The 18,086-nt window shown below is 33.6% G+C and overlaps 1 protein-coding gene across 2 annotated transcripts; it reads left to right on the plus strand.

Annotated features, from left to right (window-relative positions):
- The first annotated feature begins 636 nt into the window (after positions 1–636).
- MSH7 (MUTS homolog 7) lies at positions 637–14,553 on the plus strand. 2 transcript variants are annotated; one of them, XM_011014027.1, is made up of 17 exons: positions 637–1,148; positions 1,687–2,224; positions 2,823–2,918; positions 3,022–3,077; positions 3,506–3,572; positions 3,805–3,900; positions 4,414–4,545; positions 4,636–4,669; positions 4,754–4,801; positions 5,762–5,961; positions 6,074–6,200; positions 6,317–6,594; positions 6,741–6,935; positions 7,474–7,884; positions 7,995–8,091; positions 8,865–8,992; positions 13,952–14,553. In XM_011014027.1, the coding sequence occupies exons 1-17, from the start codon at positions 823–825 to the stop codon at positions 14,438–14,440; spliced, it is 3,318 nt and encodes a 1,105-aa protein (XP_011012329.1). In that variant the 5' UTR covers positions 637–822; the 3' UTR covers positions 14,441–14,553. The 2 variants fall into 2 exon arrangements, with proteins under 2 accessions (XP_011012329.1, XP_011012330.1); XM_011014028.1 differs by lacking the exons at positions 7,474–7,884; positions 7,995–8,091; positions 8,865–8,992; positions 13,952–14,553 and having other exon boundaries at positions 6,671–6,755.
- Positions 14,554–18,086: the final 3,533 nt, after the last annotated feature.

The following is an 18,086-nucleotide window of genomic DNA, read 5'->3' on the forward strand; positions in this document are numbered from 1 at the left end:
ATAGAATTATAGATAACACGACCAGTGTTGCACTTATTTTTTTTTAAATAAAAAAATATGTTAAAAGATATAAGTTAAAGAAAGTTATAAAAATAAACATCCATCAATATTCTAAAATGTCTTAAATTTGTATATAATTATTATTAATAAATCAACTCTCCAATGCTTCATGAATTTTTTTAAGGAAAACATGTGACTATTTTGATATACTCACCGCTAAGAGGAGAGAATTCGACATGAGTAATTTCAATCAAAATATACCATAATGTAGTGGTTGAAGTACTAAAACAAAATAATTTGAGAGTTTTAATTTTAAATAGTTTTTTTTATAGTAGGAGTGAACTTTTAAGTATGTGTTTTATGTGGTTATATTTTATGAAAAATATTTTTAATTATAATTTAAAAAAACATATTTAATTAAAATTATTATAAGATTAATTTTTGTACGCAAAACAAAATAAAAATAGATCTGAATAAAAAATAAATTATTTTAAAAATAAAATGAAAAATGCATATATATGTTTACTTGTAAAAGTAATGAAACTATTTAATTAATCCAACAAGGTAACACAATACCATATTAATCCTTTGAAAGGTCAAAAACAAAAAAGACCGTATGAGAAGAAGCGATGAAAATCAGACATCCAGATCAACAGTAACCACCCAGTGAAATCTAAAATCAGGGCGTCATTTTCTCCATTGAAAATTTTGAGAGCCGAAAGGGGCAGATTTTGGCGCCAATTGTTTTCTACCGTATAGACTCCATATATTTTAATAAAAATTTCACATCTCCAAAAGTTGATTCTCTCTAGGAGTACGAAAATGCCGCGCCAAAAATCGATACTCTCGTTCTTCCAAAAACCCTCGCTGCCCAGTCAGAGTTCCTACGCCGGAGAAAGGACCGATGGTTTGCAAGCTCCTCTGTTCTCGGCGAAGCAACATAATCAAAACGTGTCTCAACCTGTGATTCATGGACTGGTGGACTCGTCTATTGAAATTAGAGGAACTGACACGCCACCAGAAAAGGTGCCCCGTCAGATATTACCGGTGAACATCAAGGAGAACGAGGAGGTCAAAGTTGCTTCGCTTTTCTCGAGCATAATGCATAAGTTCGTTAAGGTCGATGACAGAGAAAAACCTAATGGGAGGTAGCATTTTATTTTCGAATATTAATTAAAATATTTGAATTGTTGTTTATCTATGTAATTTTGAAGGGATTGTTTTTTAAATAATTCAATATTTTATAATTAGTCTTGTTGAAGCTGAACTGAAACCGTTCATTTGTTAATTTTAATTTTGCAAGAATACTCCCCGCAAACGGAAATCCTAAAAGAGTGCGGATCACGAGAGGAGATTTTAGAAATGATTGTTGAAATTTGAAGTAAATTTTGGAGTTGCAAATTATGAAGTGAAGCGAGTTTGTGGAGTCTATGGGGACAAATATGTTTTAAGGGCATTTCTTAAATTCAATGAGTTTCTATCTTGTGATTGATTTTGTGTTGTGAACATTTATGAAATAGTTTCAGGATTTAGTGTTCGAACCCTAATGTGATAGGCTTCCTTTTTTGACTAATTTCTGTTTGTTTTGATGACCGCTAATAGTATATAAGTGATAAGTATGTGTCCTTGTACCTTGCTGACTCAAATTTCTCTCATAGTGGGTGTAACTGATGCAAATTGATGCAGGAACGAGGTTCATTCTGCTAATGTTTGCTCTACATCTGTTACATTTACTATCCCAAAAGAATTGCCTCAGCAAGGAATGGATCCACTGTACTCTGAGAAAGACAATGGTTTTAGTTCCAGTGGCATGGTAGATCAAACGAGTGTCTTGAACATTGAAAGTGTAAATGATTTTCCTGGGCCACATACACCAGGCATGCGACCACTAGTTCCTCGTCTGAAGAGAATTCTAGAGGATGTTCCTAAGTTTGAGGATAAGAATGGTTGTTCCTTACTAAACTCCAGCAAAAGAGTGAAACCACTACAGGACTCAGCTTCCTTGATAAAAAATCATGAGGAAATATCTAATTCAACAAGCAAGTTTGAATGGCTTGACCCTGCCCAAATCAGGGATGCTAATGGGAGAAGGCCCAATGATCCTCTCTATGACAAAAAGACGCTTTACTTACCACCTGATGCATTGAAGAAAATGTCAGCTTCTCAAAAGCAATACTGGACTGTCAAATCTCAGTACATGGATGTTCTACTTTTCTTTAAAGTGGTTAGTAGTATTGCTGCAGTTTCTGATACTTTTGAAGTTGCTGAAACTTTTTGACATCATAAGGTTACATTAAAGCATGACCCAGCTATTCATTCTAATTTTTCTGGAAAGTTTCTGTTTTCTTTGCTAAACGGTTGGACATGCAATAAGCATCATCAGCAAGTAACCAGTTCATTCTTATTTTTCTGAAAAAAATTCTGTTTCCTTGCTAAATGGTTGGACTTGCAATAAACATCATCAGCAACCAATTCAATTCAAAAGAATGATGTGATGCTAATCATGCATCGTTTTCTTCTTAAATTTCTGCTTTCTCATTAATAGTGGATGTGCATCTTGGCTGTATGATCCAATAGGAAAAAAGAGGCATTGCCACTGCAATAATGCAGCCAATGTTGGCATGCGGTGCTTGAACTGTAACTTGTATTTTAACTCTCTCTCTCACTCACACACACACACACACATTTCTGTTGACTGAGATTTATATTTACAAATTTATTAATGTGTGTCATGGTTGAAAATTAGAACTTTCTTTTAGTGTCATCTGAAGTTTTGGGTTCTGAAATCTGACCAATATGTTTATGTGACTGATGAATCACAGGGAAAGTTCTATGAACTCTATGAACTGGATGCTGAAATTGGTCACACAGAGCTTGATTGGAAAATGACATTAAGCGGTGTGGGGAAATGTCGGCAGGTTACTTCAATGATAAATTTTCTAATTTAAAAGCCAATTTTAATTGCTACAATTACAGTTATATGCATGTGTTTTATTCAATAGCATCTGCCTTTGTGATCAGGTTGGCATATCTGAAAGTGGGATTGATGATGCTGTTGAAAAGCTGGTAGCTCGTGGGTAGGGGAGCAGCAGACCTTGTCTCTGAACCATAATTTCCTTTTTTCTCATTGTTACGTCATGCCTTCAGGATTTCATTGTTACTAGTTTTATATCTCTATTTTATGTAGTTAATATTATTCTTAAATACAGCAAAATGTTATGCAAAAATTGTAAGAAGCCAGCATGTAGACCAGACTGCCCATCTATCATGGAAATTTCCTTTTCATTTCTTCCTGTATCTAAGAAGTACAATGAAAAGAAAAGCATTTTTCAACTTGCATTATGCATCGTTTATGCTAATCATATATTGGCTGAAGATATGAAACAAGATATTTTAACTCAAATCATGGTAGTTAGCTGAGATTTAGCCAATCCCATGTTCTCTCTCCATATTTTTTGTCCGGAACATTTGCAGTTCACTTATTGCTTTTGTGCTCTTTGTCAAGATATAAAGTTGGAAGAGTGGAGCAATTGGAAACATCTGATCAAGCAAAATCTAGGGGTGCAAATTCTGTGAGTTTTCATGCAGCTTTAAAGGAGACATGTTTCTGATAGATTTTTGGTTTTCAATTATTCTTGTTGATTCAACCATTCAGACAGCTATGGCATCTCTTATGGATTATGCTCTCAACACTATGCATCATTTGTGGTTTTCATTAATTCAATGAAACTGAAATGGTAAATCAATGCCATGATGTGGATAACCATTTGAGTTCCTTGTTTTATCATTGATGTTGAATTTCAGGTAATCCAAAGAAAATTGGTACAAGTTGTCACCCCATCAACCACAACTGACCATAATATGGGGCCTGATGCTGTTCATCTTCTTGCCATAAAAGAGGTTTGTAATGATTACCTTCTTACAATTTTCTGCTGCAGCAACATTTTTCATGTTAAACTCTTTCAAATTGTTGCATCTTGCCCACCTTCAATTTCAAAAATATTGCTAAAATAATCTTGTGCGAGCTTATTCTGTGAGCACATCATTTAACTGGAGGACAATTTTTGTTAAAAACTCACATTTTCCTGATATCAGGCTATTATTGATAAATCATGAGTTAGAAGAGCGAATTGCTGAATTGTTATGATGCAATTTTTCTTCTTTATCACAACTTAAAATGAACAACCTGTTTAAAATGTTTTGATTACTTTTTGTGCACGTAGTATGTTAGATATGCAGTTGACTTTATTATTTTCTACCATTTCTTGTTCTTATAAACTTACCCAGCTTGGAGAATTAGAAATTTGGTTTCATTTGTTATTCTATTCATTTAAATGGTCCTTGTTATTTATGCATTTCTTGAAAGTTTATTGTGCTATCCTATCTGGTTATTCCGTTGGGTGATAACTTTAGGGAAACTATGGGGTGGATAATGGTGCAACTGCTTATGGGTTTGCTTTTGTTGATTGTGCTGCTCTACGAGTTTGGGTTGGATCAATCAATGATGATGCGTCACATGCTGCTTTGGGGGCATTATTGATGCAAGTATGCTGCTTTATCTTTCTTGTTTGTTTAATGATTCTGTGTGCTCTCAAGTACTTAACCTTTGAATATCTTACTGTGATTTGATTGTAGATTTCACCTAAGGAAGTCATATATGAAAATAGAGGTACATGCCTTTTCTTGTTTTTGTTCTCTTGCTCTTGAATTTTTTTTTGGCCTAGCTTAAAGCTTGAGGATTTCTATGTTGCAGAGCTTTCCAGAGGTGCTCAGAAAGAACTTAGGAAGTACTCATTAATTGGTACGTTTATACCGACATTTTTCATATGACAAGATATATCATATACATTTAAGGTTAAGGATTGCACTTGCAAATATATTAACTGGTATTTCTGGATAAGAAGGGAAGACTTTGTACATCTGCCATGGATGAGTACATGCCTTCTGAACTTTCCATTTGCCAGAATGTATTTTGTTATTTTGCACATTTTTTTCCTAGATTAGCTCGATCTTCCTTTTTATCTTTCCTTATTTCCTGTGTCATTATTGTCTTTTCACTATAATTTGTTTGTAAAAATCTTCTAGAAAATGAAAGACAGTTGTCTGGACCAACTTGAAACTTGCTGGATATTTGTTGGATGTATAAAATATGCTCGATGATTAAGTATGTGATTTGTTTTGTCTTTGTAGCCTTGTGTAAAGATAGTAACTCGTCCTAGTTTTTAGTAATTTCAGGTTTAGCTATTCTATACTCTGTGCAATTTCTCTATGCATGAAGGCCTTTAGGCAGTCTTACTAGATAACAAGTTGCATTTATGTATTTTGATGGGATGCTGTTCCTGCATGCATATTATTATCTTGGGTTTTTTCCTCAAATCAGTGTGAATTCCTTTGCTGCAACTTCTCCAGCAAGGTTATGAATAAATCTTTGATAGTCTCTTTTGTTTGCTTTGATGCACAAGTTAGTTGATCAATGTGAGGTCCAACTGTGGTAGCCAGCTAACACACTCCTGGTTGGTGAACGTAGTCCAACCATACTCCAATTATACATCTCATGATTTATTTTAAATTTACATGTCTCCTTTCTGAAGTGATTCCTGTTTAATAATTTGCCACCTTCATTATATATCTCTTAAATATGTCTTTCTACATTTGGTTTATTGCTGAAGAATCTGTCATTAAAAGGATATGTAAGTTATGATCCAAGGTATCATGAGGAGCATGACCTCACCTTTTCATTTCCCTCACCCCTTCCTTGCAGGTTCTACAGCACTGCAATTGTCACCAGTGCTGCCTGGCACTGATTTTGTGGATGCTTCTGAAGTTAAAAATTTGATTCAATCGAAGGATTACTTTAAATGGTCTACAAATCCATGGAACCATGCACTTGACAGTATAATGCATCAGGATATATCTCTATGTGCTCTTGGCGGGCTTATTGGTCATCTATCCAGATTGATGGTATGCTTAACTGTCAACCTCCTCCGTTCCCTTCTCTGGTTGGCCTTTTAACTGTTAAGATCCCTGATTATTTGTTGCTTATAAAGATTTCTGTGCCTTTACTTTTGTGCAGTTTGATGATGTTTTAAGGAATGCAGATATTCTACCCTACCAAGTTTATAAGGGTTGCCTTAGAATGGATGGGCAGACTCTAGTAAATCTGGAGATTTTTAGTAACAGTGCTGATGGTGGTTCATCAGGCCAGTGTGTTCATTCCTTGATCTCCCATGAAATTATCATCATCCTCAAATCTTTGGTTTTGATTTTTAAGAGTTTTAAATTAAATACTGAAAGCCTTTTCTCTTCGTGATTTCAGGTACTTTGTTTAACTATCTTGATAACTGCGTGACATCATCTGGCAAGCGGCTTTTGAGGAATTGGATCTGCCATCCACTGAAACATGTTGAAGGCATTAATAATAGGCTTGATGTTATTGAAAATCTAACGGCTCGTTCAGAAATTATGTTAGTTATTGCTCAATATCTTCGCAAGCTTCCAGATTTAGAAAGAATGCTTGGACGAGTTAAGGTTAGCTTTCAGGCATCAGGTTCTCTTGCACTGCCCTTGATTAGCAAAAAATTGCTGAAACAACGAGTAAGTTATCTTATTTGATTTCAAATCTTTACTTGGAAAAATCTCTCTGAGTGCACATGTACGATGATTTTCATAGGGTGTCACAATTCAGCAAGTCTCTAGTTAGTCCTGAGCCTTCTACTGAAGTGGCAGTAAGTGTTGTGTAGGTGAAAGTGTTCGGGTCTCTAGTGAAAGGGCTTCGGAATGGAATGGATTTGTTATTGCTATTACTGAAGGAAGAGCAACTAATTTCATCATTATTAAAAAACTTTAAACTTCCAGAGCTTCTTGGTAGTAATGGGCTTGAAAAATTCCTTGTGCAATTTGAAGCAGCTGTAGATAGTGAATTCCCAAACTACCAGGTCTGCTTCTTTCTGGTTTATGTTTTGGATATATCAACCAATGTTTTTCCTTTTCTCCCCATTTGGATCCTTGTGTTTCTAAGTGAGATGATGCAGATGTATTCTTGTGTATGAAATTATATTAATTGCTATATACTAATTTATTTATTCAAGGCTACTAAATAAAATTTTAGTTATGCATGTGTACATGCAATGTGGTGTGTAGCTGCTGCTGCTTTCTTTTTCACAGTTCAACATTTGGTATCGATTTCTTCCCCCCTCAGATTATTATGTTCTGCAGTAATAAAGGACTTTTGGCATCCTTGATCACTGAGCTTGCATATCTGTGGAATTCTGTATTTCTCTGTTAGAAAATGTCTCTCTGTCTCTCTCTCACCACACACACACCACAGATTGGCTTATATTGACTGTTTAACAATATGGCCATTCCTATTTGGAACATCTGTACTTGTAATTTTTTTTTCTTTATGTGGGTGATGATATTGCATCTGTTTTTATGCCTGCTTTTGCACATTACTAACACTATATTTGGTATCAGAATCGTGATGTGACAGATTCAGAGGCTGGAATGCTTTCTGTGCTGATTGAGTTATTTATCGAGAAAGCTGCACAGTGGGGTGAAGTCATTCATGCAATCAATTGTATTGATGTGCTTAGATCTTTCGCAGTCACAGCAAGCATGTCATGTGGAGCTATGTGTAGACCTGTTATTTTGCCTGATTCAAAAGCCATTTCTTTCTGTGAGGGGGAAGGGGGGCCTGTACTTAAGATTAAAGGGTTATGGCACCCATTTGCCCTTGGAGAGAATGGATTGCCTGTCCCAAATGATGTGTTCCTTGGTGAGGATTCAGATAGCCAACATCCCCGCACTGTGTTGCTGACTGGACCAAATATGGGTGGAAAATCAACACTTCTGCGTGCCACATGTCTAGCTGTTATACTAGCACAGGTTTGACTTTAGACCTGGCTTTAAAAAATTACTTCTGTGCTCCTCCTAGAAAATTCTTTTCTTTGGCATGTTTTAACCATATAGTTTCTAATTTTATGGCAATTTTGCAGCTTGGTTGTTTCGTTCCCGGTGAGAAGTGTGTTCTCTCACTTGCTGACATAATTTTTACACGGCTTGGTGCCACTGATCGAATAATGACAGGCGAGAGTAAGTTGTAGCAGGATAACAGTTTGCTGGTTTCACTAGGAAGTTCGCTTCTCTTTATGTGATCTAGATTCACTTTCTTCATGCAAATTTATATTTTTTAGTTTATGCATTTTTGAGGTCCAAATCATGATTATCATGTTGCAAGAATAAATTCTAGTAAATGTTGACTGTTTTATTTGAAATCCTGCTTTTTGTCGAAGGTCATAAATGGCTTCTTGATGGTAAAATACAGTGTTATGGATTCGTTTAGTGTTTTTTTTTTTAAAAAAAAAACTTAAAATTGTTGAAAGCTATGTCATGGTTGGCTTGCTCTTAATTTATCCTCGATTTAAGTTATTAGAAAGGATTCATAATGCCTATAAATACAGCAGTGGTGAATCTAAGTTTGATAGAGTTTTGTGCAGCGGTTGTTTTACTCTGGTTGTAATTCTACTAGAGATCTGATGTAATTGGTTGTGGTCTAATGGATCTTGTCCATCTAAATCTTCAAAATCTCTTCAAGGCAATTTAAAATAGGATATATCATATGATTTCCAATATGCTTAATGTAAAAGAAAGGAAACAGTTGTGGAATGTAAAGGCACCCACATACTAACTTGGCCTATAATCCCAGATGCCTCACTCTCACTTCTGGATCCCAGAGTCCTTTAAATGTTGAAAGTGAGGATTATGCAAATAGATGTGACCCAACCACATGCATTAATGAGTGTTTGCTTATTATGTGCTTCTTAATTCTGGAGTTTGATAATAGAAACAAGCTTGTCATTTTCTAGGTACATTCTTAATTGAGTGCACAGAAACAGCTTCGGTGCTTCAAAATGCCACTCAAGATTCCCTTGTCCTTCTTGATGAACTGGGTCGAGGAACAAGCACTTATGATGGATATGCCATTGCATATGCTGTGAGATTTCTTTTTTATTGATCTATTATTCCTTGATTTACCTGCCCTTTTTATTCCATGACTAAGAACTCGTATTCTATATCCAACAAACTCCGTAAGGATATAAATTATTATTTCTCATCTCTATGGATGTTCGCATCCTTGGTTCTAGTCAAGTTATACTTTTCTGGGTTATCCACTTCAGATAGGTAAGTAACTGGTACATAATAATGCAAACATATTTCTTGCATCTTGGAGCCTTTTTTGGTCATGATGGTCATAGATTTGTGTGTTTTGGCCTTAGACAAACTTGTGTTGCATGTACAACTCTAGTTTCTATAAACATCAACATGTGCTGATACAAATAATTTGTACAGTTACAAATGTTGTGGCTAGGAAATGCTCTTGTCTGCATCCACCCACTTGGACACCTACCTCACTTTTTGGGTGACTGAAAAAGTCTTCCTCTATTCTATGAACTGAGAGATCTATTTGAAGACATCAGTTTATTGATTTAATTCACAAGGTTTCTATTTAAAAGAGAATACAGGACATTAAATCAAGAACCAAATCAAATAATATATCCTAATTAGAAGTGATCTCTAATTTATAGGAGTTGATTAATACCAAATTTATTTTCTAATTTATAAACAACCACATATAGAATTTTCTATTTTACAACATTACTCCTGAAACTAGCCTGAGGATATTTTCCATTATTAGCTTGCTGATTAAGTAGTTAAATTTTTGTGAAGTTCCTTTGTAAGTATATTAGCAACTTGCTCGGTGGTTTGAACATAATATAGAGATCATTCCATTATGAATCTTTTCTTTGATAAAGTGTTTATCAACTTTCACGTGCTTTGTTTTATCATGAAGAATTGAATTATGAGCAATTGAGATAGTTGTCTTATTGTCATAATATACGTTTGTGGGTGAGGAGTTAAGAATCTTCTAGTCTTGTAAAAGCCTTTTAATCCACACAACTTCACAAATCCCATGTGTAATTGCTCTCGATTCACCACTTTAGTTTTAGCAGGTTGGAGCTTGAAATCTTCAACAGGTTTCTTCTTAAGTCTTTACATAGTGAAATTGTTATCACTTATCAAGATTATGTCATCTACATAAATAGCAGGTTGGAGCTTGAAATCTTCAACAGGTTTCTTCTTAAGTCTTTACATAGTGAAATTGTTATCACTTATCAAGATTATGTCATCTACATAAATAATCAAGATAGCAATTTTACCTTCTTTGAATGTTTATAGAACATGGTATGATCTGCTTGACTTAGACATTAACTTTGTCGTCTTACAACTTTTCCAAAGTGTTCAAACCATGCTGTAGGAGTTTATTTGAGGCCATATAAAGATTTTTTTAGTCTGCAGGCTTTATGTTAGTCAATTCTTTCTTCATACATTTAGAAAAACATTTTTAACATTCAATTAATGTAAGGGCCAACTAAAATTCATCGGTAAAGATAACACTTGAATTGAGTTTATTTTGGCTAGTGGAACAAATGTATCTTGATAGTCAATGCATGTTTGTGTGAAGTGTTTTGCCTCTGGCCTTGTACCTTTCTATGCATTTAATTGTAAACACTAAATTGCACCCTACTTTCTTAATTTGCCTTGGCAAGTCAACTACTAAAGTGCTATTTTTGTTTAAAGCATTCATTTCTTCCATAGCTACTAACTTTCAATTCAGATTGTCTAGAGCATTCATTGGCAAGTCAACTACCTCTAATAAGTTTTTAGAATAAACAATTGAGATATCTTAGAGCTAAAACTTTATGATTATTAGAAATTTTTTGGCAAGAAAAATATTTAGTAATAGGATATCTAGTACAGGATCAGACTCCTTTTCCAATAGCTATAGGAATATCTAGGTCTATAAGCTCATTATTAAAAGGAACAATAGAAGTAAGAATACATGGAATATTCTAAGGACCATCTCTCAAAGAATTTGGTTGATCTTGTTTTGAGATGATATGCAAGTCTTTACCTTTCATATGAGTTCTTATAGTGTAAACTTGAAGCTCAATTTATGGATAAGTTTGATCCTTTTGTAATACTTCCCATGTTTGCAATATACTTGCACAAACAATAAACAATGATTGACTAGTTTTTCCATTTATTTCAATATCATGAACATCCTTTTCCTGAGATTGTGATGTTGAGAAAATCGTATTGTTCATAATTGTAATAGGTAATTGAACATATATGTTTAAAAAACCATCATCTTTTCTTTTTTTCTCCCTTGAAGATGATTTTTGGTAAAATAAGGTTGATTTTCTATAAAAGAAACATCCACACATACATGAATTTTCCTAGTTTAAGGATTATAACATTTGCATTCATTTTTGTTTGAGGCATATCAGATGAAAACATATTTTTCAGCTTTAGGACCAAGTTTAGATTGGAATTTGCTTGGTATGTGACAGAGACTGCAACTAAAAACTTTCATTAATCAAATAAGATGTCATCAAACTAGCTTTACCCCAAAAGTATCTTGGAATATTCACGAGCTACTTCAAGTAAATGTTTGTTTTCTCTCTCAATAATTTCATTTTGCTTAAGAGTGTCACCACATGTAAACCAATGCTGAATCCTTTTTGCTTTCAAAAAATTTCCCAAATAAATAAAGTATGATAATTCTTGTTTGATATTGGTTTTCTATCATTTGATTTAAATCTTTAAACAATGTTACTACTGCAAATTTTTCACTCATCAAATAAACCTTATATAATCTTGTGTGATAATCTTTGAATGTAACAAACCGTTTTTTTTCTAGATACAATAGTGATTCAATAGTGATTTTTGAAGGATTTCACACATCACTATGAATTAAATAAAAGGATTATGAAGCATGTAGGGTTTTGAAATATACATAACACGATGATTTTTTTTTATAAATGACAACTTTCACATTTAAAAGATAAACAATCCAAATGTTTAAGAGAGAGAAAACTAGGATCTCTTAGTTTTCTCTTAGTTTTCTCTCAACAATAAATGATGTCAGCATTATTTGTTCACGAACAAACATTGAATTTATACTATTAAAGCCTTGAGAATTTATTTTTTTTATTATTGAAGTTATCAAGATTGTAAAAATCATCTATCATCCTAGCACTACCAATCATATTCCTTGAGTTCTGGTCTTGAAACATATAGATAGAATCATAAAAAATAACATGAAAATTACAATCCTTGGCTAGTTTAGGAACACGGAGGACAAATTTAAGAATTATACTCTTAAAAATTATTATTAACCCTTTTCTTGTAATAGGTGAGAAATTATCATTTGTAATTTTGATTTTCTCATTATTAGGATATGATGAATAGTTTGTAAATGGATGAGAATGACTGGTCATATGATCAGCTGAATCAATAATCCAAGAAGCAGAATATGAACAAGATATAAGGCACAGGATGGCTAGTTATGGAAACACTAGGAATACTAGATGATGATTGGAATGTAACAATTGTAGAATTTGGTATATCTACTTATTATAGTGCTTGTTTGGGAGTGTGGTTGTGGTTGCGTTTGCTTTTCAAAGTGTTTTTCATGCCAAAATGCATCAAAATAATGTTTTTTCATTTTTTAAAAATTATTTTTTAGATTAGTATATTAAAACGATCCAAAATATATACAAAAAAAAAATAGCAAAAAAAAAATTGAATTTTTTGAAAACATTGGTTGGCTCGTGTTTTTAAACAGGCTTTAAAAAGGCTTTTCTCAACTTTATTTATGGAGGAACCACACATTGGGTTCATCATCAGGTTTGCTACTTTTCTACACTTTTCCAAATAGATGGCTTCCCATGAAGCTTCCAACAAGTTTTATGGTGTATGATTTAGCATGTAACAATAGTCACACATGTGAGATTTTTAATCAACCTAATAGTGATTTGCAATAATCCTACTCACATTTGCATTAGCATAGCAAATGTAAAGCTCTCAATAAGACTTCGAGTTGCTTGTTTTTCAAGCATGATCCTTTTTCTTTTTTAACTTTTGAAAATACCTTGGTAATTGGAGTTATGAGTTTGTTACCTATTATTCTATCTTTTCACTTAAACAAACTCAACATTGAATCCGGCTAGAAATTCATAAATTTGAAAGTCCTTAGTTTTCTTGTAGTGGTTCTAGTCTTATGTAGATTTCCATTTATAATCATTGAAAAAATTAAGGTCTTTCCACAATTGTTTTATTTTGTTGAAGTATTTGGTGACATTGTTTTCTCCTTGCTGGATATCACCAAGTTTCAAAGTCAAGTCGTATACTTGGGATTGATTACCCAGATCAGAATACATCTGGTAAACATTATCCCAAAGTTTCTTTGTTGTTGAATAACACAGTTGGAGTTGATATCTTCATCCATGGAGTTCACAAGCCAAGTCATAACATGGAGTTTTTAGCATCCTATGTAGCATGTGTTGGATCCTCCCTTGTTGTTTCCTTCTTTTTGCTGGTCGAATAACCTATTTCCCCTTGCCTCTAAATATGCATTCGAACAAATTGAGACCAATGCAAGTTGTCGCTGTTAAGATAGATGGTGGTGATCTGGACTAGGGTGGCTTGTTATTGGAGGCTTGGGTAGCAACAGTTTTTGTTTCAGACATGGTGAGCAAAAATGATAAAGGGATGGAAAAAGTTCTATAGTTTTTAAAGAGTTGGTGATTAAATCACTGCTATGATACCATGAAAAGACAAATATTATCTGAAAACCAGTTATGACTTGATTCAAAATAGCATGTACAAGGACCCTATTAGGAACCAAATCAAATCATATATCTTGGAGTGACCCCTAATTTATTAGAGTTGTTTACTATCGAATCTATTATAAAATCTTCTATTTTACAACACTATTACCTGTAATAATATCAAGCTTCATATGTCTGTTGTGTTTCAAAACTTTATTAGCCTATTATAATTGAAGTGGTTTCATTAGCAATTATACTGCTTCTGATCATTCATGCAGGTATTCCGCCATCTTGTTGAGAAGATAAACTGTCGATTGCTTTTTGCAACACACTATCACCCGCTCACAAAAGAATTTGCTTCTCATCCACATGTTTCATTACAATACATGGCTTGTGCATTCAAGTCAAAACCTGCAAGCTATTCTAAAAGTGACCGGGACCTTGTCTTCTTGTACCGGCTTGCATCTGGAGCATGCCCAGGGAGCTACGGATTGCAAGTGGCAACTATGGCTGGCATTCCAGAGCATGTTGTTGAAGCTGCTTCACATGCTGGTCAACTGATGAAAAATTCAACTGGAGAAAGTTTCAAGTCAAGTGAGCGGAGGTCTGAGTTTTCAACTCTCCATGAAGAGTGGTTGAAGACCCTGGTAAATGTCTCACGAATCAGAGATTGTAATTTTGATGATGATGATGTTTATGACACATTGTTTTGCTTGTGGCATGAGTTGAAGAGCACGTATGAATCATGTAGCTCAAAGAGTAGATAGAATCTGCATAATGTATTGTAGAAATCCTAATTTGAAGATGATTTTTTTCCCATAATAGTTATCATGTTCTAAAATGACAAGGAAGAGCAGTATACTTTGTATTTGGTGTTCATCAGCTGCTTTTGTTTCCAGTTTCCCTCCTGTTATACAAAGCACGAACTGGTATATTTTCTCGCCATCGATTTTATCTTGAATTTGAGCTTCAAAAGTTGGTCTATCGGAAGTCTGGTGAGCTTATCAAGCTATGAACCGTTACCTTGATGCTTGAATAGGTTCTCAGTTCTCTTCAACACATTGATTGATGTTGCACGCATGCAGGCTTCCTTGATGAAAGGTTGGGATGATTCTTGTTATCGTGGCGAATGTTCGGACATCTATTTAAAATCCTTTCAACATACATTTCTTATGAATTTGTCAAAATTGTCCATAGCTGAAACTCATTTTCGTTGTTTGTGCATTTCTTTTTCTTTTTCTTCGCGAAGACGTATCTTGTTCATTCATAACAATATTTTTTTTTAATAAAAACGTATTAACAGCAAGTTTTAATAATTAAAACAATTACATCTGAATAATTTTTATTGGGATTTTATGAAAAGGAATAAATTAATTTAAGGAAATTCTATAAAAAATTTCACAATTAAAAAAATAAATATTTTATTTTCATTGAATATTCATGACTTTCTTTGTTAAAACAATATCCTTCTTAAGTTTCTATATAATTATTCATAAAGGAATTGCTAACATTATTGTAAAATGTCATAATTGTATATGAAAAGTATTATATAATTATTTTATTTTTAAAATATCATTTTAATTATTTTATTTGAAAAATAAAATATTTTAAAATATAAAAAAATACAACCATTAAATAAAAAATAAAATTGAGAAAGAGCCAAGAGAACCAATTACAAATGCTTTTTGACAAGCATTGGACATGGATCATAGATCATAGATCCAAAAACCTATAAGTAGCTAAGAGCACTTTCCAATCAATTCTTAGAAGATATCAATTTGTGTTAAATTCAAACCGGTAACTAATCCATCATTGGAGAGTATTGACAAAATCTTATATAATAAAAAATCTTAAAATAACTTTAATCATGACCATACATCTGTCACTATAAATAAGAAATGAAATTCCAATCAAGTAGTTGAATTCTAAAAAAAACAAAATCATTGTTAACAAATAGAACTATTTTTTATTTGTTGAATAAACATATTTCAGTCAATGAAATCATAACTACTCTCAACAACAATAGAGTTCCAGTCGCATTCCTACTAGTATAGGGAATTAGAACTGTGACAAGAGATTGTAACTCAAAACTAGTTTGTGCTTGGGATTGAAAACCAAGCTCACATGCCTTATCTGTTTTCTACTTTTTTTAAAAAAAATTGAATAACAAGAGACAACATGTTTTTTATTTTTATTTTCAATTTATTTTCCCTTAAAATTATTAAAAACACATTGAAGAAAACTCTATAAATCCATTTTTCAATCCAAAATCATACTCTAATTAGTCTAAAAGTTCAAATCAAATCAAATCAAATTAAAATATATTTTCCTGTGGTATGATATAATTAAGGATCAAACAATCTTCATTGTACATAATTTTTCAAGATGATTTAAATGACATCAAGATTGATGTTTTTATATTATGGCTGATTGAATTTTCTTCTCTCATTCCCTCTAAATTTGATACAAATGAAGTTTTTTTTGGTAAGTTGACGTATATATTAAAAAAAAACAATACAAAAATTATAAAGGGCATACCCCAGATTTACAATGAGAATAGAAACGTAAAACAACATATGGCTACAGGCTAGCCACCAAACAGAAAACTAAGACCTAACTAGATTCGTTAGGGAAACCAATACAACCAGCTAAACATTAAATGAAGAATCTATGTTATTGACCCTCCAAGCTCTTTGGATCTTTTTGTTTGCATCTGTTGGCAGAACGTTCCTCATCAAATCAAGCTTATCACGGATGATACATTCGATTTGATCGGGGATCAAATTTCGAGTTCTGGAGATTCCTGTAAAGGTCCTTGCATTCCGTTCTTGCCAGATATGATACACTGTGGCTGGAAAAATCAGTCTTCGAGGAAAATTGATAAAACTTTTGTCATGCCAAGTGACAGTGGCCCATCAAATCCATTCATCCCATCCTTTTGTCATTCTTGGAATGTTGCATCTATCACAAACATCCCACCAAATTGCTTTAGTATAAGAGCATTCAAAGAACAAGTGGTTGTGATCTTCATTGTTGCGGAGACAGAGTGAGCAGCTATTGGGACCATATATACCAAATCGATGAAGTCTATCTTGAGTTGTGAGTTTCTATTGGACAGCCACCCATAGAAGAAACGAATGTCTTGGAACAACATTCTTGAACCATATAATGTCATGTCATTCAATTATTGGATGATGAAATCTTAGTTGTTCCTAAGCTACTTTGATCGAGAATCTCTGATTTGGTGAATCTAACCAAACAATCTCATCCTTTTACTCTATTATAGGATTAGAATTGGAAGGAATAGCTTCTACAATAAGGTGCGAGCCAATAGTTTGAGTGGTAGGAATTTTTCATTTTGAGTTATGAATCAGCACTCGCAGTAAACAACACAATGAATTTACAAATGAAGTTGCATGACCGAAACCTAAAATTTGAGAACTACAAAATATCGAAGTGTAAAAAAGCACTCCCAATAAACAAGGCAATGAATAATGATCTGTGAGTAGCCAGGAATGTTGTGAACGATATAAACGTTCCAGATCTTTTACTTAATTATTATTTTTTGTTAATTATTAATCATTAATACACTATAGAGATCCTCAACACCTCGTAGATGGGGTAGAGACAGCGGGGTTCTGTTGGGGTTTGGTAATTGCCATTGATTCGGCCAACATTCACAAATTCCTGACATTTTGGCCTTCCTTCCACGATTATTTGCTAGTAGCTGCTCCTCTTTTTTCTCCTATCCATTTTGGCTGGATATCATCAGCACTTCATTTGTTATCTGTTTCTGGCCGACACTCCGAACCTTACGAGCAAGGTGTTGAGACATTGATCACCATGACGTTTGACCCTAAACATGTTTAAAGTATAAATTATGTCTACTGTATTGATTGTGAATTTGAATTTGTTACACTCTAGAACAGTCCGCTGGAAAAGAACCTGAGGATTCTAGACCTTCTAACAGATTCTGTGATTTTACTTATCCATGGGTACATAGATTACTCTGATCCAGGAACTAATCATAGCTCATGGCATGCAATGAGAGCAATTCTTCTTTAGAGGACAACATAAAGGGTTCTGGTAACTATATCATGAATCTATTTGTCAAACTTGGTGAAGCATTTAGGAAAACAAGCGATGAGAAACCACACAATTTTCTCTCTTCAGAAAAGTTTTACTAAACTTTGTCAGAGGAGCTTGATTTCTCACCAATCAACTGTATCATTTGTTTTAACTTGGTGATATTTGCAATGGTAGATGACCTACATGAAAAGATGAATATTCAAGGCGTGAGAATGCAGAGAGTGTTAGGTTGGTTGTCATTTCATGTGCAACAAATGGATGGCACCAACCATTGACTATTGGTAGCCACCATTGTTGAATGAGCTAGAGTTGGTAGCCACAAAT

The sequence above is a fragment of the Populus euphratica genome, unplaced genomic scaffold, assembly GCF_000495115.2.
Source record: "Populus euphratica unplaced genomic scaffold, PopEup_1.0 scaffold992.1, whole genome shotgun sequence".
Taxonomy (NCBI): Eukaryota; Viridiplantae; Streptophyta; class Magnoliopsida; order Malpighiales; family Salicaceae; genus Populus; species Populus euphratica.

What these genes read in the sequence shown, in the direction of transcription:
- MSH7 (XM_011014027.1), top strand. Translation starts at nt 823, where the DNA reads ATGCCGCGCCAAAAATCGATACTCTCGTTCTTCCAAAAACCCTCGCTG. An exon ending in GTCATCTATCCAGATTGATG is followed by an intron (nt 5,962 to 6,073) that starts GTATGCTTAACT and finishes ACTTTTGTGCAG; the next exon opens with TTTGATGATGTTTTAAGGAA. An exon ending in TGCTGATGGTGGTTCATCAG is followed by an intron (nt 6,201 to 6,316) that starts GCCAGTGTGTTC and finishes TCGTGATTTCAG; the next exon opens with GTACTTTGTTTAACTATCTT.